Consider the following 22319-nt stretch of genomic DNA (forward strand, 5'->3'; position numbering starts at 1 on the left):
CTGATTTGAAACTTTGTGATTTTGACCCTCTGCCTGACTCTCCGCTTCTGAACCCTGCTGCCTGCCTTGACCCGGACCTGTTTTGACTACGCCTTCGCTTACTCCTACGGTACTTCGCTATTTGGCCTTCCAGCCTCTCTCCACTGCTGCGCTTCCTGTCTCACTCTCAGGTTAAGCCTCCAGCCTAGTGTGAGGTGCTTGTGGGTGGCAATCCCGTCGGACTCGCTTGGCTTGACAGTATAACCGAGCCATGGATCGTGAGGAAGATACTTCTCCTCTTGTCACGTTGACCCAGCAGATTGCCGCCCTTGCTCACGCTGTGAGAGAGCTCCAAGCGGACTACAATCAAGTCCAAGAGCAACTACAGGCCATTCAGCTCCCGGCTCCGCCTCCTGCTCCCGTGGCAATGCCTCCTCCTCCGCTAGGTGCCACAGCCCCAGAACCCAAGATACCGTTACCGGACAAGTTCTCTGGGGAACGCAGTGCTTTCAGAACTTTTGTTAATGCCTGTAAACTTCTGTTTATGCTCCAGCCACAGACTTATTCCACTGAACAGGTGAAAGTTGGTGTGGTTATGTCTCTACTACGGGGGCAGCCGCAATCCTGGGCTTTTCGGTTAATGGAGCAACAGAGCACAGTCCTGCATACTGTGGATGCTTTTTTCCAAGCAATGGCCGTCCTGTATGATGATCCCCATCGAGTCAGTACAGCGGAAGCGGCCCTGAGGAACCTCCGTCAAGGAACCCGTCCTGTGGAGGATTACACCATTGACTTCCGTAAATTTTCAGCTGACACAGATTGGAATCAAGCGGCACTTAAACATCAGTTCCATCTTGGCCTTTCTTCCCTTCTAAAAGACGAATTGGCTAGGATTGGAATCCCGGACTCTCTGGAAGGCCTGATACAATTATCAATTCAAATCGACCAACGCCTTAGAGAAAGGAGGTCGGAAAAGGCCAGTCAATTCCAGTCATCCTGGGTGTTACCAAAGGCCTCGCCGCCGATTCGAGTTGACTCCGGACCCTCTACGTCCTCAGAGCCCGAACCTATGCAAATTGGTGCCCTTCGGCCTTCTCTATCCCCTGAGGAACGCATTCGACGGAGGAGATTGAACCTCTGCCTTTATTGCGGCCTGTCGGGTCATCTTCTCAATGGTTGCCCTACTCGCCCATCTCCTCCTCGTAAGGGTCCTTTGCTACATACATCTGAGCCTCGGCCTTATTTCGCTCCCTTGCTCACTTTCTCTCTCTCTCTTCAGTGGGAAGACAAGATCCTGGAGCTCCCGGCCATCCTTGATTCCGGAGCTAGTGGCTGTTTTCTGGACTCTAAGATTGCAGACTATCATAAGATCCCCCTATTGCCCAAGCCACTCCCTCTCCTCATCCGAGTGGCAGATGGTTCTCCAATCAGTTCCGGTCCTATCTTGAAAGAGTCCATTCCCTTACGTGTCATTATAAATAAAATTCACTCTGAAGAATTAAGTTTTGATGTGGTAACTTCCCCGTTCTCACCTATTATTGTTGGATTGCCATGGTTACGCAAACACAACCCAGTAGTGGACTGGGATAAAGGCAGGATTACCTTTTCTTCTAGCTTCTGCCGCACTCATTGTCTACCTCTTCCTGATCTACAAAAATTATGCTGTGTTTCTTCAGAGAGACTGTCAGAGAAGTTTCCCAATCTACCTCCGGAATACTATAATTTCCTGGATGTCTTTGACAAAAAGGGAGCAGACACTCTACCTCCTCACCGAAAGTACGACTGTCCTATTGAAATTTTCCTGGGATCCCAAATACCTTTTGGGCGAATTTATCCCCTAGCTGAGCCTGAGTTAGAGGCCCTGTGTAGCTATCTGGAAGAAAACCTAGCTAAACGTTTCATCCGCCCATCAACCTCCCCTGCAGGAGCTGGAATCTTCTTCGTGGAAAAAAAAGATCACACATTGAGGCCTTGCATTGATTACCGAAATCTTAATTCCATTACAATTAAGAACAGGTATCCTTTACCTCTGATTCCGGAACTCTTCCAAAGACTCAGGGAAGCAAAGATCTTTTCTAAACTTGATTTGAGAGGCGCCTACAACTTGGTCAGAATAAGAGAAGGGGATGAATGGAAGACCGCTTTTCGTACCAGATACGGACACTTTGAATATCTAGTCATGCCCTTCGGTCTCTGTAACGCTCCAGCAACGTTCCAGCATTTTGTTAATGATGTCTTCAGAGATTATTTGGACGTTTTTGTTATTATTTACTTAGATGACATCCTAGTCTTTTCCAAATCGGTGGCAGAGCATCGAGTCCATATGGAAAAAATATTCTCTCGGCTCGGTTCTCACCAACTGTTTGCTAAATTTGAAAAATGTGAATTTGACAAGACTTCTATTGAATTCCTTGGGTTTATCATCTCGGCTGAAGGAATTCAAATGGACCAAAAGAAGATCTCAGCCATTCTGGACTGGCTGGTTCCTTTGTCCCGAAAAGACGTCCAACGTTTTATTGGATTTGCGAACTTCTACAGGAGGTTTATTAAAGGTTTCTCACAGATTATGTTACCTATTACACGGTTAACCAGCTTAAGTACGAAATTCCACTGGACACCTCAGGCTCAATCCGCTTTTGAATTGTTAAAAACTCTATTTACCTCTGCACCTATCCTTCAGCATCCAGATCCGGCAAGACCTTTCATTTTAGAAGTCGACGCTTCAGAATCTGCAGTGGGCACCGTTCTCTCTCAAAGATTTCCCGCCTCTGGAGCACTTCATCCGGTCGCCTATTTTTCGCGGAAGATGAATAAGTCTGAACAAAATTATGATGTAGCCGATCGAGAACTCCTAGCCATCAAACTTGCCTTAGAAGAATGGCGGTATCTCCTGGAGGGTGGTCCTCACCCCATCTTGATTTATACTGATCATAAGAATCTGGAGTATCTCCGTGTCGCCAAGAGACTTAGACCTCGACAAGCGCGATGGGCACTTTTCTTCATGAGGTTCAATTTTCATCTTACCTACCGTCCAGGCTCTAAAAACTCCAAAGCAGATGCGTTATCCAGAATCCACTCTACTCAAGAAACTGCTCCAACCTCACCTGAGACGGTCCTCTCACCTCAAAATTTTTTGTTCATTCAATGCTCTTTGATTGACCAGATTAGGCAAGCCTCAGTATCCATTCCCTCTGGTTTGGATTTGACCTCTAAGGATGGACTATTCTTTTTTAAGGACAAAATTTTTGTACCTGAAAGTTGGCAGGTCACCCTGGTATTAAAAAGACTATTGTTCTAGCCAAAAGATTCTTTTGGTGGCCTAAATTAACTTCAGACTGCACTAAGTATACCAAGTCCTGTGAAATTTGTGCTAGATCCAAGGACTCACGTACTAAGCCTTTGGGTTCACTGCTTCCCCTTCCAGTTCCTTCCAGACCTTGGGGATCCATTTCTATGGACTTTATTTCAGACTTACCTCCGTCTTCAGGACACACAACTATTTTTGTCATAGTGGATCGTCTAACCAAGATGGCTCATTTTATTCCCCTTCCCAAGCTTCCCTCTGCTGCCTCCACCGCAGAATACTTTATTAAAGAAATTGTCAGATTACATGGGGTGCCCGATGAGATAATTTCTGATAGAGGAACTCAGTTTACGTCTCAATTTTGGAGGTCCTTATGCCAAGCTTTGCAAATCAGGATGTCTCTTTCTTCGGCTTTTCATCCTCAAACTAATGGGCAGACGGAGAGAACCAATCAGACCCTAGAGCAATATCTAAGGTGTTTCACTTCCTATCGTCAAGACGATTGGGTTTCCTTGTTGCCCCTTGCGGAATTTGCATACAACAATAGTTTGCATCACTCCATCCAACAATCCCCTTTCTTTGCCAATTACGGCTTGCATCCTGCCATCTTTCCCTCTTCGTTTAATGAAATCTCCGTTCCTGCTGTAAAAGAACGGTTATTATTTTTAAAAGAGAACTTTAAGACTCTGCAGGAAGCTATCAAAAAAGCCCAGGACAGCTTCAAGTCTTACGCGGATAGAAGGAGAGGTAAAGATCCCAATTTTAAAGTAGGCGATAAGGTTTGGCTCTCTTCTGTAAACCTTAAATTATCTTGTCCTACACGGAAGCTGGGTCACCGTTTTCTTGGTCCTTTCGAGATTCTCAAACAAATCAATCCTGTGGCGTTTCAGCTTAAGCTTCCTAATTCCTGGCGTATCCATCCAGTTTTCCATACTGCTTTATTGAAACCAGTGACTGCTAATTCTTTTGTTGGACGGGTCCCTATCCCACCTCCTCCCATCAGAGTCGACGGTCAAGAAGAATTTGAGGTTGAGGACATCCTTGATTACAGGCTAAGGGGGAGACAACCTCAATATTTGTTAAATGGAAGGGGTACGGTCGGGAAGAGAATTCTTGGGAACCAGCTCGTAATATTCATGCACCTGAGATATTACAGAAGTTCCACCGCAAGTATGATTCTAAAAGCAAGGTTCGCGTCCGGAGGCCGCTCCTAAGGGGGGGGCCATGTAAGGGCACTCACCGGCTCTGCCGCCGCCGAGTCCCTTCAGCGCATAGCGTTCGGCGAATGGAACGCATGCGCCATTTGCGTTCCAGCGCGCGTGTGCGCATGCGCGACGCTTGTACTTGACGCACGCGTGCGCGATGACGTCATGACGCTCGCTACGTCGGCGGGAGATTTAAAAACCCATTCAAAACAACACACTTTGCTCGGTTATCGCTTTTTGCATGCCTAGCAATTCCTTCTGATTTGAAACTTTGTGATTTTGACCCTCTGCCTGACTCTCCGCTTCTGAACACTGCTGCCTGCCTTGACCCGGACCTGTTTTGACTACGCCTTCACTTACTCCTACGGTACTTCGCTATTTGGCCTTCCAGCCTCTCTCCACTGCTGCGCTTCCTGTCTCACTCTCAGGTTAAGCCTCCAGCCTAGTGTGAGGTGCTTGTGGGTGGCAATCCCGTCGGACTCGCTTGGCTTGACACTAAGCTTACCATTTGTCCCCGTCCCATGGGGACTATGGGGGGCCGTTTGTCCAAAGTACATTTTCTCTATATAAATACATTCTATATACAAAAAGCAATCCCCAGTAGACAGAATTGTGAACAAAATCAATTTTATGCACAAAAGGATATTAATATATTACAAACTCCATTCTGTAAATTTTAACAAGCGTTCTGTCTCACAAATGTTTAACATCCATACAAAAAACAATTATGTGTAAAGTTACTTACAGAATGAATAATGTAATACAAAACTTTAACGAAATATATAATGGTGTAACTGAATAGCATATTCCAGCTAGATTTTCATGACAAAATAGATGCGTGTGACAGAAAGCAAGATTTTATAGCGCAGAATTCATTCTACCAAACAAAAGGAATACTCAGTTCCACCAAACTGATAAAATATCCATTCTGTGAAACAACACTGTCAGTCAAATTACTGAGCCAATAAGAAACAGGCATATTCATTATCCAATAATATGCAGGTTTTAACTGGAGTCAATTTACTGGTCTTCCTACTGTTTTAATTTGTCTATAAAGTGTTTGCACACAAACACACACACACACACACACACACACACACACACACACACACACACACACAATGATTTGTTTGACAATATGAAAAGCTGCCAGCTCTGCCCCACAAGCTGCATTATCCCTAGTGCTGAGGATACTGTCTGGCCTGCTATAGAGGGCGCCCTCTAATGGCTGCTGTGTTGTAGATTTTTAACCAGAAGTTCTTCCAAATGGATGGGGAATATAGTGCTGTACTGATGCTGCACCATAACACTGATGTAATGATGTTTCTAGGGATTTTGTTCCTGAGAATGAGCTTTAAAGAAAACAAAACAATAAACATTAATATGATAACTTAAGGCCATTCCTATTATCTCCCAGCCTAACCCTCATTATTATATGCCTCATATCCCCCCATTAACATACAAGTCAATAAAACACAATAGGGCTGATTCACTAAAGGCTGATAAGTTTTATCACATGCTTTTTTGCGTTGAAATTGGCGTGAAAAAAACATGTGATTCGCTAAAGTATTATCGCATACGTTGTTGCATGTCGTGTGCGTTAATTTACATGCAACCACATGCGTTAATTAGCGCGCAGAAATAACACTAACGCATGATTCACAAACACTTAGACGCACTAAATATCGCATTGTTCTATGCAAAAATTAACCCCTACTTGGGGCAGGTGGTAATTATAGAAAAGTACAGTAAATGAGCTTGGGGAACACAATACGGACTTTGCAGTGGGATTTATTCAGTCTGTGTTGGCCCCAGAGCGATGCAGCCGCCAGTTTGCAGGGAAATGGGCATTTTCAGTACAGTAGTTTTCCGAAAGTAATGGCGTGTATGGCTAACATGGCGTGCGTTTATTCACATGCGGCGACTATTTGTGCGCAATGTGTTGATTAGCGCTCGTTCCATCAAAACCGCACGTAAATAGTCTTCGCAACTAAAATAAGGCAAGCAGCATCGCGTCTAAATGAATGCAAGTATCTTTTTAGTGAATCGAGCGTTAAGACGTGAAAAATTAGACGCGATAAAATTTATAATGTATGCTATAAATAGCGCTCGTTTTAACGCACTTTAGTGAATCGGCCCTAATATCTTAATTCTATCATATTAACCATATTAGCGCATTAATCATATGAGAAGCTGTCAAGGACAAACTGTTGGACTGGCCAGTTTGATTGTAGCTGCATTGTATTTGTACGAAGGCAGAATCCCGACATTCTTAACTGTCTCTGAGCTGATACTGCATCGAATGTCACACAACCTGTTAGTCTTATAACCCTGAGACTCCCGTATCAGTAGTAGCGCTGTTATCTCTAAGAACAGAACAGGCAGAGAGGCCCAGTTGACCAACGCGCCCAACACACCCACGGGGCCTCTTTTCACAAGTTTGCGGACTCATCAAAAATGTTTTTACAACAGGAAAAAGAAACATTGTTATAAAATGTATTTAAAACCCCTCTGATATTAAATGATATGAACAAGATGGAGTAAAGAAACAAGATGGTTTCTTTTTTCATTAACAGCTCCTCCCTTTTGTTCAAATCTTGAACATATACCGTATATACTCGAGTATAAGCCGATCGGAATATAAGCCGACTTACTTAATTTTACCTAAGAAAACTGGAAAAACGTATTGACTCGAGTATAAGCCCAGGGTGGGAAATGCAGCTGCTACTGCTAAGTTTTAATAATCAAAATAAATACCAATAAAATGACATTAATTGAGGCATCAGTGGGTTATATGTTTTCCAATATTTATTTAAAAGAAAAACAGTAAACTAGCTCTGTAAGTGGAGAAGAGGGTCAATAAAAACAATATGAGTACTACCCCCCACTCATTGCACAAACTGGCAGCAGACCCAGTCCCGGAGGGATATAAGGGGAAATAAGTATTGCTAGTGGGAGCCTAGGCCAGGGCACTGGGGGGTCTGGTTGCAGGGGGATTAATTTGCACACAAAGGACAGAGGGTGCTAGTCTAGAGGGACCCATGGCACCCGATTTGAGTATAAGCCAAGCGTGACTTTTTCAGCACATTTTGGGTGCTGAAAAACTAGGCTTATACTCGAGTATATACAGTATTCTCTATTTCTTACCCAGACCTCTCCTCCACTCACCTACTCCTTAATAACAGGTTGAGTTCCAGTACAGAGTTGCGTCTCTGGGTTCCCATCTAAATCAGCAAGTTCTTCCTTACCCTGCTCATACAGGAATGGGATCCTGCTATGGATAAGGTCGGCCAAACACAGAAGGCTGCTGATCAGAAGAGGCTGTTGTATAATCGATCCAGGAGCTAAATGGGTGAGCGCCTCCCTTCAGCTGCCCCTCCATGTAACCTCTGGATGAAATACTGTATTGGCAGCAACACAGAATCAACCTTGATATAATATAAACACAAGGCCCATTGCAATCGCTCTGATATTAAGTACCATAAAATCTTTTAAACATTTGATAACCAAGTCCCTGCAGTCACACAAGCACAGACAGGCTTCAGTTCCCTATCAGGTCAGCCTAGCTTCTAATTGGTTCCTATCCTACAGTGCCACCGGCCCCCTGCACAGCCTGGGAAAGGAGGCAGCAGGAAGTGGAACAGATGGGCGGGGCTAGTGAGGTTTGAGGGAATTTCTCAATAAATCAGTCTGAAACACAACATTTTTTAAGCCCATTCCTTCTCTATTTAGATGAGTACAATTCATTGGCACAATATTATTTTTATATATTATTTCCCCTTTACGTTTTCACTCAGCCCAAGATATTCCCAAGGCATCAAAAACATTTTTCATTTAGGAAATTTCCCATGGAAAAGGTGTAATTGCCCTTAAGCACATAGAGAATGCACCGAACTCTAAGAAGCACTAAAATAAACATAAAACGAGGAATAAACAACTGAAATATTGCATTACATTTATTGAGGAATATATTTTACATACAAATAACCCCATAGTGTGTGGGTTGGTACCTACAGATATGATTGGCAGCTCCAATGGCCAATAGGCAATGTTGGAATGGGAGAATATGGAGGAGAAATCAGTGACTGTATCTCTTCCCCTGTATGAATGTTCTGGGGGAGGAGATGAAACCTTCTATTGGGGAAACCCCATTCTGTGCGAGTGGATGGTTTCTCCCCTGTGGGGATGATGGTGTTGCTGGTTGGACTTTGCAGTATAAGGTTTCCCGAATTCCCTACAAATGAAAGTTGCTCTCACACATGAATTCTCTGGTGTTTAGTAAGGTTTCCTTTTGAAATGAAACTTTTTCCACAATCTGCACAAACAAAGGGTTTCTCCCCTGTGTGAACCTTGTAATGGCTGCTAAGTTGGCTCTTTTTGGTGAAACATTTCCCACAATCTGCGCAAGCAAAGGGTTTCTCCCCTGTGTGAACCATGTAATGGCTGCTAAGCTTGGTCTTTGTAAGGAAACATTTCCAACATTCTGTGCAAGAAAATGGTTTCTCCCCTGTGTGAACCTTGTAATGGCGAGTAAGCTGGCTCTTTGTGGTGAAACATTTCCCACATTCTGTGCAAGAAAATGGGTTCTCCCCCGTGTGAATTCTCTGGTGCTTTTGAAAGGTGCTCTTGTCGGAGAAGCTTTTCCCACATTCCATGCACACAAATGGTTTCACCCCTGTATGAATCCTCTGGTGGCCGAGAAGGCTACTCCTTTAATTGAATTGTTTATCACATTCTGTACATGCATAGGGTTTCTCCCCTGTATGAAGTCTCTGGTGATCTGTTAGGATATGCTTTACTCTAAAACTTTTCCCACATTCCATGCACACGAATGGTTTCTCCCCTGTGTGAATTAATTGGTGTTCTGTAAGGTAGTGCTTTCGGCTGAAATTTTTCCCACATTCCGTGCACATGAATGGTTTCTCCCCAGTGTGAATTAATTGGTGTTCTGTAAGGTATTGCTTTCGCCTGAAATTTTTCCCACATTCCGTGCACATGAATGGTTTCTCCCCCGTGTGAATTAATTGGTGTTCTGTAAGGTATTGCTTTCGCCTGAAATTTTTCCCACATTCCGTGCACATGAATGGTTTCTCCCCAGTGTGAACTCTGAAATGAATAATAAGTTTGTTTTTCTTCAAGAATCTTTTCCCACATTCTGGGCATTCATGTTGTGCCACTGAGGGAAGTTCCATCTGGGAGTTGGGAATGCTCATTGCTCTAAAGCTTTTTCTCAGTCGGATACAGATTTTTCTCCCCAATGTGTGGATTTCCTGGTGTTGGAGAAGTTGCACGGTCTAATGGCCTCTTGTCTTTATCCAAAGAATCAGAGAATTGTCAGCTTCTGGGGCTTCTGTGCCTCTTCTGTTTTTAAGTAAATAAGTAAAAGACTGAGAAAAAAAGAGCATTTTAATCAATAATTAAGTTTTATCAATTTGCATTTTAGCCAATCACGTTTCTGTTACCCCAATGTTTCTATATATCTGTAACCTTGTTATGGGCTAAGGGGGCCCAGCCTGAAGGCCAGTTAGGGGGGGATTTGGGGTGAGTGCTTATTTGTGCCCTGGGTACCCCTGGAACTATAGCGGGGTGACTGTTACCCCAATGTTTCTATATGTCTGTAACCTTGTTATGGGCTAAGGGGGCCCAGCCTGAAGGCCAGTTAGGGGGGATTTGGGGTGAGTGCTTATTTGTGCCCTGGGTACCCCTGGAACTATAGCGGGGTGACTGTTACCCCAATGTTTCTATATATCTGTAACCTTGTTATGGGCTAAGGGGGCCCAGCCTGAAGGCCAGTTAGGGGGGATTTGGGGTGAGTGCTTATTTGTGCCCTGGGTACCCCTGGAACTATAGCGGGGTGACTGTTACCCCAATGTTTCTATATATCTGTAACCTTGTTATGGGCTAAGGGGGCCCAGCCTGAAGGCCAGTTAGGGGGGGATTTGGGGTGAGTGCTTATTTGTGCCCTGGGTACCCCTGGAACTATAGCGGGGTGACTGTTACCCCAATGTTTCTATATATCTGTAACCTTGTTATGGGCTAAGGGGGCCCAGCCTGAAGGCCAGTTAGGGGGGGATTTGAGGAGAGTATTACAGATAATAACATACAATAAATTACGGAAAGGGCAAAACAACAAATAAGTAACCATATACATATCATAAAATCTTAGCTAAACCGACAAACAGGAAACCCAAGCCCCCCAGTAAGTGCAATACAGCATTAAACAAAGGGAGCCCGCGCCCCAATAAATCCCCCCAACATGAATAAATGAGCCATAAGCACAGTATGACATAAGGGCACAAAAGCAATAAGTGAGCAGTATGAGAGGCAAACAAATAGGCAAATCAGTAGCCACAAGCTGAGCCCAGTGGCACAGAATTCAGGGATCAGTGCCAAGGAAACACTGATATAGTTACCTGTCCTTGGGCAGAGTCTCCTCATTAGCCTGCAGAGCCCCTGTACCCTGTACCCACACGTCTCTTCCCCAAACTAACTCAGCTCTCATTCCCGCAGCTTTTTAGCCCATTTTGGATCCCACCCCCTATGGGCGGGGCCTTTGTTTGGGGGAAAAGGTTCCTCCCACAATATGGAAAGGAAGGCTGATGGGTTCCTGTACTCTAACGCCCTTCATTAGCATAGTCACATGTTTATCAAAGGCAGGTAATTAGCATGGGATAATGAGAGGGTGGAGCCTTAATTTGCCCCCTGGGGGGAAACTATGTAACACAATAAAGGTGCAGCCTCACTCCCTCAGGCACCTGTTTAACATGAATGTCCCACTGTCTGTGTGTGAGTTGGGCCTTTTCTCATTATTATTACAGTGAGGGAACCAAACTGCCCCTCTCATTAACCCCTGGGGGAAATGCACCAGACATGGTTCAGCCCAATTATTGAGAGTTTACACCATCGGCGCCACAACTGGTAAAAACCCGCCCCACCCAAATGCTCGCAGTACTTTTTGGAGATTTTTGTTCATTGTGACAGTTTGAATTACCGTGTTTATTATTACACAAGGTGCCCAAGGGGGGAAGAGTATAAGGCGCTGATTAGAAATGGGCACTCTTGTATATACACAATAACATGGAACCGTTTGCCTTGGAATGAGCCAACTACTGTACAAACCAACAGAAACCCAATGAACATGGGAGCTATTTCCAACTGTAATTATTCATTGTGTTTGTTTTGATTCCTTGTTGGGTTTTCTTTATTCCTTTATTTTATTTAGGAAAGTCAGACACCCAGCCACATCTTATGATGAAATGGTTACAGTCTCTGCTGTGGGTGAAACCTCTCCAATCCTCTTGTTTTAATCACCCAACTAATTTACCATTCAAACTAATGTTGTCTAAAATGCAATCCAATGTTGTTTTGTTTTCTAACACTTTTCTCTGAAAATGTGCCGACACTAACGTGTGATGGCCATCAGTAACAAGTTTGTTATGTTTGTGTTTTAGTACAGGTATGGGATCCCTTATCCGGAAACCCATTATCCAGAAAGCTCCAACTTACAGAAAGCCCGTCTCCCATAGACTCCATTTTAATGAAATAATTCAGGTCACGAACCCTATAATAATAAAACCGTACCTGTACTTGATCCCAACTAAGATATAATTACCCCTTATTGGGGCAGAACAGCCCTATTGGGTTTATTTAATGGTTAAATGATTCCCTTTTCTCTGTAATAATAAAACAGTACCTGTACTTGATCCCAACTAAGATATAATTACCCCTTATTGGGGGCAGAACAGCCCTATTGGGTTTATTTAATGGTTAAATGATTCCCTTTTCTCTGTAATAATAAAACAGTACCTGTACTTGATCCCAACTAAGATATAATTACCCCTTATTGGGGGCAGAACAGCCCTATTGGGTTTATTTAATGGTTAAATTATTCCCTTTTCTCTGTAATAATAAAACAGTACCTGTACTTGATCCCAACTAAGATATAATTACCCCTTATTGGGGCAGAACAGCCCTATTGGGTTTATTTAATGGTTAAATGATTCCCTTTTCTCTGTAATAATAAAACAGTACCTGTACTTGATCCCAACTAAGATATAATTACCCCTTATTGGGGCAGAACAGCCCTATTGGGTTTATTTCATGGTTAAATGATTCCCTTTTCTCTGTAATAATAAAACAGTACCTGTACTTGATCCCAACTAAGATATAATTACCCCTTATTGGGGCAGAACAGCCCTATTGGGTTTATTTAATGGTTAAATGATTCCCTTTTCTCTGTAATAATAAAACAGTACCTGTACTTGATCCCAACTAAGATATAATTACCCCTTATTGGGGCAGAACAGCCCTATTGGGTTTATTTCATGGTTAAATGATTCCCTTTTCTCTGTAATAATAAAACAGTACCTGTACTTGATCCCAACTAAGATATAATTACCCCTTATTGGGGGCAGAACAGCCCTATTGGGTTTATTTAATGGTTAAATGATTCCCTTTTCTCTGTAATAATAAAACAGTACCTGTACTTGATCCCAACTAAGATATACCGTATATACTCGAGTATAAGCCGATCGGAATATAAGCCGAGGTACCTAATTTTACCTAAGAAAACTGGAAAAACGTATTGACTCGAGTATAAGCCCAGGGTGGGAAATGCAGCCGCTACTGCTAAGTTTCAATAATCAAATTATTTAATAAAAGGACACTCACAAGTGCTTACATGACTACCATATTAATAAACACAAGGAATGGGCAGGAAAATGAGGCGCATCTAACATAAGATAACCACGTGCAAGGTTGTACAGGTTAATATCTCAATTTAATTGCTACATTTTTTTAATCCTATAATTTTTTGATGGTGTTGCTGGTTGGACTTTGCAGTATAAGGTTTCCCAGATTCCCTACACATGAAAGTTACTCTCACACATGAATTCTCTGGTGCCTGGTAAGGGTTCCCTTTAAAGCAAAACTTTTCCCACAATCTGCACAAGCAAAGGGTTTCTCCCCTGTGTGAACAGTGTAATGGTTGCTAAGCTGGCTCTTTTTGGTGAAACGTTTCCCGCATTCTGTGCAAGAAAATGGTTTCTCCCCTGTGTGAACCTTGTAATGACCGCTAAGCTGGCTCTTTGTGGTGAAACATTTCCCACATTCTGTGCAAGAAAATGGTTTCTCCCCTGTGTGAACCGTGTAATGGGCACTAAGCTTAGTCTTTGTGGTGAAACATTTCCCACATTCTGTGCATGAAAATGGTTTCTCCCCTGTGTGAACCTTGTAATGGTTGCTAAGCTGTCTCTTTGTGGTAAAACGTTTCCCACATTCTGTGCAAAAAAATGGTTTCTCCCCTGTATGAAGTCTCTGGTGATCTGTTAGGATTTTCTTTACTCTAAAACTTTTCCCACATTCTGTGCACATGAATGGTTTTACCCCTGTATGAATCCTCTGGTGCTTGATAAGGTTACTCCTTATATTGAATTGTTTATCACATTCTGTACATGCATAGGGTTTCTCCCCTGTATGGAGTCTCTGGTGATCTGTTAGGATTTTCTTTACTCTAAAACTTTTCCCACATTCCGTGCATATGAATGGTTTCTCCCCTGTGTGAACTCTTTGGTGAATAATAAGTGGTTTTTTTCCCGAGAATCTTTTCCCACATTCTGGGCATTCATGTTGTGCCACTGAGGGAAGTTCCATCTGGGAGTTGGGAATGCTCATTGCACTAAAGCTTTTTCTCAGTCGGATACAGATTTTTATTTCCAATGTGTGGATTTCCTGGTGTTGGAGAAGTTGCACGGTCTAATGGCCTCTTGTCTTTATCCAAAGAATCAGAGAATTGTCAGCTTCTGGGGCTTCTGTGCCTCTTCTGTTTTTAAGTAAATAAGTAAAAGAGTAAGAAAAAAGAGAATTTTAGTCAATAATTACGTTTTTTTCATTTTGCATTTTAGCCACTCCCGTTTCTGTTACCCCAATGTTTCTATATATCTGTAACCTTGTTATGGGCTAAGGGGGCCCAGCCTGAAGGCCAGTTAGGGGGGGATTTGGGGTGAGTGCTTATTTGTGCCCTGGGTACCCCTGGAACTATAGCGGGGTGACTGTTACCCCAATGTTTCTATATATCTGTAACCTTGTTATGGGCTAAGGGGGCCCAGCCTGAAGGCCAGTTAGGGGAGTTTGGGGTGAATATTACAAATAATAATATACAATAAAATAATCATGGAAAATTGCAAAACACTGGTTACAGAAACCACATAAATATCATAAAGACAAACCCACAATGACAAACGGAGTGCAGATCCCAGGGGCCCCAAGCCCCCCAGTAAGTGCAATACAGCATTAAACAAAGGGAGCCCGCGCCCCAATAAATCCCCCCAACATGAATAAATGAGCCATAAGCACAGTATGATATAAGGACACAAAAGCAATAAGTGAGCAGTATGAGAGGCAAACAAATAGGCAAATCAGTAGCCACAAGCTGAGCCCAGTGGCACAGAATTCAGGGATCAGTGCCAAGGAAACACTGATATAGTTACCTGTCCTTGGGCAGAGTCTCCTCATTAGCCTGCAGAGCCCCTGTACCCTGTACCCACACGTCTCTTCCCCAAACTAACTCAGCTCTCATTCCCGCAGCTTTTTAGCCCATTTTGGATCCCACCCCCTATGGGCGGGGCCTTTGTTTGGGGGAAAAGGTTCCTCCCACAATATGGAAAGGAAGGCTGATGGGTTCCTGTACTCTAACGCCCTTCATTAGCATAGTCACATGTTTATCAAAGGCAGGTAATTAGCATGGGATAATGAGAGGGTGGAGCCTTAATTTGCCCCCTGGGGGGAAACTATGTAACACAATAAAGGTGCAGCCTCACTCCCTCAGGCACCTGTTTAACATGAATGTCCCACTGTCTGTGTGTGAGTTGGGCCTTTTCTCATTATTATTATTATTATCAGGTGAGAGTGCAAATGCAGTCTAATAATATTCTGGTAACTGTCTCGCCAAACAGATCAAGAAATGGAACTGGGAATTCCTTCCATGTAACCCCTTGTATCCCTGTTATAAACACAGAAAGGAGTCATTACAATGACAATACCCACAGTAAGGTACCAAACAGAACCAGAGCCCAAAGCCAGGCCTGTAACAGGGATATGCAAACACAATCTCACTGTTATACCAAACATTGGCTTTTAAAGCCCTCGCCCTAGAAACTGCCCTAAAGACAGAGCACAGGAAACCCGTTCTGAGAGAAATCCAATTACAAAGCAAAATGAATTCTCTCAGAAATGGAATAAGTTCTTTACAGGCTCCAACTATTGCTTTGCAACAGGCCCCCAGCGCTCTACTATTGTCCCATATAGATGCAATTGGCAAATACAATACCTGCCATGCAGAAATGGAAACATGTATAAAGGAGTTAAACGATCTACGAGAAAAATATTTGTATTTTTCCATTAAAAGTAATGAAATCTACTGAAACTGAGCCCATTGGGGAACAGTAACACAGTCTCTGCTTATTCTGATGTATTTGAAAAGCAGAAACACAGGAAAAATGAGAGACAAAATCCCGATACAGAAAGACATAGTTCTGCTGCACTAGATGAGCCAGATATATAGGGTTTAATAGCCTGTGTTACCGAGCCCATAATGCACAACTTACAGAAGGGAAAGATAATGGTTGGGCGCTGGGTACTTTGGGAAACAGGGAAAGTATGAAGCACTATGGGAACTTTCCCACAATTAGTGACTGTGAAAATCACTGCACTTTTAATTCAGCTACTGTTAAAAAACTCAGTTGAAAGCTCCGACTTACAGAAAGCCCGTCTCCCATAGACTCCATTTTAATGAAATAATTCAGATCACGAACCCTATAATAATAAAACAGTACCTGTACTTGATCCCAACTAAGATATAATTACCCCTGATTGGGGTAGAACAGCCCTATTGGGTTTATTTCATGGTTAAATGATTCCCTTTTCTTTGTAATAATAAAACAGTACCTGTACTTGATCCCAACTAAGATATAATTACCCCTTATTGGGGCAGAACAGCCCTATTGGGTTTATTTAATGGTTAAATGATTCCCTTTTCTCTGTAATAATAAAACAGTACCTGTACTTGATCCCAACTAAGATATAATTACCCCTTATTGGGGCAGAACAGCCCTATTGGGTTTATTTAATGGTTAAATGATTCCCTTTTCTCTGTAATAATAAAACAGTACCTGTACTTGATCCCAACTAAGATATAATTACCCTTTATTGGGGGCAGAACAGCCCTATTGGGTTTATTTAATGGTTAAATGATTCCCTTTTCTCTGTAATAATAAAACAGTACCTGTACTTGATCCCAACTAAGATATAATTACCCCTTATTGGGGCAGAACAGCCCTATTGGGTTTATTTAATGGTTAAATGATTCCCTTTTCTCTGTAATAATAAAACAGTACCTGTACTTGATCCCAACTAAGATAGAATTACCCCGCAATGCTATCATTTCCAAACCTACAAGAAAAAGCACCACAAGCCAATCTCAAATTTTTTGAATATCTACAACTAAGAGACTTCATGCGGCCATTCATCCTTCACAAAAAAGCCAAATCTAGCATAGGGTTCGAGCTCATAGCCAAACAAGGCCTACCTCAAAAAGGACTGATCTCCAAGATATACCAGCTTCTTATTGCACCCCCCCAGAGCAAACACCCTCTCATACATACATGGCCAAATGGAACAAAAACAGAGCACAACCCCCTTGTAAGCAAGGAGAGGCATCGCAAAGCAAAAACTTTATGGCTGAATAAAAGTGTTAGTGTCGAGGTTGGTAAGAAAAAACGTGCTTTTGGGGCATTCAAGTTAGCTGGGGCAGCTGGGGCTTTCATCAGGTACAGGGGGGCAAATAAAGCAGCAAAAAAGCTATCAGGCAGCTAAAATAGAAATGGAAAGGGATATTGCAGCTAGGAGTAAAAAGAATCCAAAATTATTTTTTAATTATGTGAATAGTAAAAAAATGAAGCAAGAAGGGGTGGGAACTTTATTATCACGGGGGGGTACGTTGGTTGATGAGAACGGGGAAAAAGCTGAAATTTTGAACTCTTATTTTTCATCTGTCTATACATCTGAGGAGCCAGATAATGAAGGCTTCCCTTGTAATATGCCCAGTTCTAGTAATTTAGCTACTGACGCATGGGTCACTCGGGAGGGAATTCAAAAGAGACTTGAACATGTAAAGGGAAACAAAGGTCCAGGGCCGGATGGGATTCATCCCAGGGTATTATATGAGCTGAGCGCTGTGATTGCCAAACCTCTTCACTTAATTTCCCAGGATTCATTGAGGTTTGGCATGGTGCCAAGAGACTGGCGGATTGCTAATGTGGTGCCGTTATTTAAAAAGGGATCCCGTTCTCAGCCTGAAAACTATAGGCCTGTTAGTCTGACATCAGTAGTAGGAAAGCTTCTGGAAGGGGTAATAAGGGATAGGGTACTTGAATACATTGCAGTTCACAATACTATTAGTTTGTGCCAGCATGGTTTTATGCGTAACAGATCTTGCCAGACTAATTTAGTCGCCTTTTATGAGGAGGTGAGTAGGAACCTCGATGCTGGAATGGCAGTGGATGGGATCTACTTGGACTTTGCTAAAGCGTTTGATACAGTACCTCACAGAAGGTTAATGATCAAATTAAGGAATATTGGCCTAGAACATAATATTTGTAATTGGATAGAGAACTGGCTGAAGGATAGAGTACAAAGAGTGGGGGTAAATGGAACATTTTCTAATTGGACCAGTGTGGTTAGTGGAGTACCGCAGGGGTCAGTCCTTGGGCCTTTGCTTTTTAACTTGTTTATTAATGCCCTGGGGGGGGCATAGACAGTACTGTTTCTATTTTTGCTGATGACACAAAATTGTGCAAAACTATAAGTTCCATGCAGGATGTGCCGCTTTGCAGAGCGATTTGACAAAATTAGATAACTGGGCAGCAAACTGGAAAATGAGGTTCAATGTTGATAAGTGCAAAGTTATGCATTTTGGTAGAAATAATATAAACGCAAACTATCTACTGAATGGGAGTGTGTTGGGGGTTTCCTTAATGGAGAAGGATCTAGGGGTTTTTGTTGAAAACAAGTTGTCTAATGCCAGGCAGTGTCATTCTGTGGCTACTAAAGCAAATAAAGTGCTGTCTTGTATAAACAGGGCATTGACTCAAGGGATGAGAACATAATTTTGCCCCTTTATAGGTCCCTGGTAAGGCCTCACCTTGAGTATGGGGGCAGTAACAGTGAGTATGGGGGGCAGTAACAGTGAGTATGGGGGGCAGTAACAGTGAGTATGGGGGGGCAGTAACAGTGAGTATGGGGGGCAGTTACAGTGAGTATGGGGGGCAGTAACAGTGAGTATGGGGGGCAGTAACAGTGAGTATGGGGGGCAGTAACAGTGAGTATGGGGGGCAGTTACAGTGAGTATGCAGTGCAGTTTTGGGCTCCAGTCCTTAAGAAGGATATTAATGAGCTGGAGAGAGTGCAGAGACTGCAACTAAACTGGTTAAGGGGATGGAAGATTTAAACTATGAGGTGAGACTGTCGAGGTTGGGGTTGTTTTCTCTGGAAAAGAGGCGCTTGCGAGGGGACATGATTACTCTGTACAAGTACATTAGAGGGGATTATAGGCAGTTGGGGGATGTTCTTTTTTCCCATAAAAACAATCAACGCACCAGAGGTCACCCCTTTAGATTAGAGGAAAGGAGCTTCCATTTGAAGCAGCGTAGGGGGTTTTTCACGGTGAGGGCAGTGAGGTTATGGAATGCCCTTCCTAGTGATGTGGTAATGGCAGATTCTGTTAATGCCTATAAGAGGGGCCTGGATGAGTTCTTGATCAATCAGAATATCCAAGGCTATTGTGATACTAATACCTACAGTTAGTACTAGTGGATGTATTTATAGTTTATGTATGTGAGTGTATAGATTGGTAGGTGTGGGTTAGGTGTGCTGGTTACTTGGATGGGTTGAACTTGATGGACACTGGTCTTTTTTCAACCCTATGTAACTATGTAACTATGTAACCCATTACGGATGAAGAATGGGCCCACATCTGGGCGAATGCCAAAAAAATGGTGACCTGCATAAGACAAAGAGAAAACATATACAAAATCATAATGCATTGGTACAACACCCCGGAGAGACTCAACACCTTTTTTCCTAACCACTCTCCATATTGCTGGAGAGGCTGCCAAACCATAGGCACATTAGAACACATACTATGGACATGTCCCATAATACAGCCCTACTGGGATAGCATTAGAGAACTACTATCTCGACTCACGGCCCGCATCATCCAGAAGGACCTCCTCACATTCATATTGGGAAAGCCATTCCCCGGATTACATAAAACCTCTCAAGCGTTGATGAACCAAGTACTAACAGCGGCCAAGTTAGCCTTAACGAGCAAATGGAAATCAGCAACCCCACCCTCACTAGCCAAAGTCACAAAGAGAGTAAATAGTAACAAAGAGTTCGAATCCAGAATAGCCTACCTACAGAACAAACATACCCAATTCATGGAAACATGGGCCATATGGGAACTAGTCAACCCAAAATGACGAACATAAGGGAAATCCAACCCAGAATCTTATGCAACTCAGGAAAACCCAACCGGACCAACCACCTCCCACCGATCAACACTCTATCAAGCCTGCCAAAGCACAACCACACATCTACAACTATGACCATACAACTAATCCCCCAGAAACTTGGAATCCGAATCATCCAACACCGCACCCATACCTCCATGGAACACCCAAAGAGACACTACTATAGACAGTTCCCACCATTTTATGTTGCGGTAACCCACATGCAATGTTTATATATATTTTTTGTCTTTTCTATCCTCTATATTTTCTTAATAAAAAATTTAAGTTACAAAATAAAGATATAATTACCCCTTATTGGGGCAGAACAGCCCTATTGGGTTTATTTCATGGTTAAATGATTCCCTTTTCTCTGTAATAATAAAACAGTACCTGTACTTGATCCCAACTAAGATATAATTACCCCTTATTGGGGGCAGAACAGCCCTATTGGGTTTATTTCATGGTTAAATGATCCCCTTTTCTCTGTAATAATAAAACAGTACCTGTACTTGATCCCAACTAAGATATAATTACCCCTTATTGGGGGCAGAACAGCCCTATTGGGTTTATTTAATGGTTAAATGATTCCCTTTTCTCTGTAATAATAAAACAGTACCTGTACTTGATCCCAACTAAGATATAATTACCCCTTATTGGGGCAGAACAGCCCTATTGGGTTTATTTAATGGTTAAATGATTCCCTTTTCTCTGTAATAATAAAACAGTACCTGTACTTGATCCCAACTAAGATATCATTACCCCTTATTGGGGCAGAACAGCCCTATTGGGTTTATTTAATGGTTAAATGATTCCCTTTTCTCTGTAATAATAAAACAGTACCTGTACTTGATCCCAACTAAGATATAATTACCCCTTATTGGGGGCAGGAGAATCCTATTGGGTTCAATTAATGTTTTATTGATTGCTAGTAGACTTAAGGTATGGAGATCCAAATTACAGACTTATCCGGAATACCCTTGGCCCCGAGCATTCTGGATAACGGGTCCCATACCTTTATTATATTCTAAAGAAATCTCCACATGGTATTAGTGAGCTCACTATAAAACGCGGGTTTGCAAACACATTTATATCTGTACATTTGTGCACAAGTGACAATCGTCAAAGTATTATTGAATTATTATTATTGTGTTTATTTTGCTTTATATGCCTGAGTGACTAAATCATTGTTACAGTTACACTTCTGGTTCCTATAAGGACACAAATGGCGCCACACAACAGATATTGCCAGACACGTTCCACTGATGGATGTGGGGCCCTTATTTTCCAGGAAATTTAAACATTTCACAGTTGAAACTTTAGGCTAAATGAATATGATAAGGATAGATTTTAGTAAAAGATATTTATTTTATGGGCCTAAAGAAATATTAGCTAAGAATCTGCCCTGAGACAGACCCCCCACTGTAGCACAGGGAGGGTAATTTAGTTCCCTTGTTGGTTCATTTGGCCCTGTCTGGCTCCTCCCACCTCCCAGCCCCCTAGCCAGACAGTCTGTCTTCAGTGTCCTTTAGGGGGTATTTGTGAATTACCCCCCTACTGTGAGGGGTTTCCCTCAAATGTGGATTCCAAACAGACTTTCTAAATTGAAATGGTAACCCTTTACTGCTCCAACATGACAATATGTCTTTTGTCTGTTGTGTAACTTATTATTATAGGATTTTAACAAAATCCAGTATCTACACGGAAAAGAAGAATAATTAGAAAGACTGCAAATAACTGCCTCTACATGGTCCCTGTCTGTGTTTAAAATGAGGGGTGGGCGTGTCCTAACGGTCCCTGCCAGAAGCACAGTAGGAGGGGGAGAGCCAATCACAGCCCTGCACTCACACAAGCACAGACAGGCTTCAGTTCCCTATCAGGTCAGCCTAGCTGCTGATTGGTTCCTATCCTACAGTGCCGCCGCCCCCCTGCATAGCCTGGGAAAGGAGGCAGCAGGAAGTGGAACAGATGGGCGGGACTAGTGGGGTTTGGTGGAATTTCTCAATAAATCAGTCTGAAACACAACATTTTTTAAGCCCATTCCTTCTCTATTTAGATGAGTACAACTCATTAGCACAAAATTGTTTTCCACATATTATTTCCCCTTTAAGTTGGCACTCAGCCCTAGATATTCCCAAGGCATCAAAAACATTTTTCATTTAGGAAATTTCCCATGGAAAAGGTGTAATTGCCCTTAAGCACATAGAGAATGCACCGAACTCTAAGAAGCACTAAAATAAACATAAAACGAGGAATAAACAACTGAAA

At 42.6% G+C, this 22319-nt stretch overlaps 1 protein-coding gene across 1 annotated transcript; it reads right to left on the minus strand.

Moving 5' to 3' along the window:
• Positions 1–8431: 8431 nt before the first annotated feature.
• On the minus strand, positions 8432–10957 carry znf350 (zinc finger protein 350). The gene is given in 4 exon segments (NM_001016767.2): positions 8432–8495; positions 8527–9508; positions 9593–9849; positions 10902–10957. Coding segments are annotated over 2 exon segments (876 nt in total). The 5' UTR covers positions 9702–9849; positions 10902–10957; the 3' UTR covers positions 8432–8495; positions 8527–8741.
• Positions 10958–22319: the final 11362 nt, after the last annotated feature.

This window comes from Xenopus tropicalis, chromosome 6, assembly GCF_000004195.4.
Source record: "Xenopus tropicalis strain Nigerian chromosome 6, UCB_Xtro_10.0, whole genome shotgun sequence".
Classification (NCBI taxonomy): Eukaryota; Metazoa; Chordata; class Amphibia; order Anura; family Pipidae; genus Xenopus; species Xenopus tropicalis.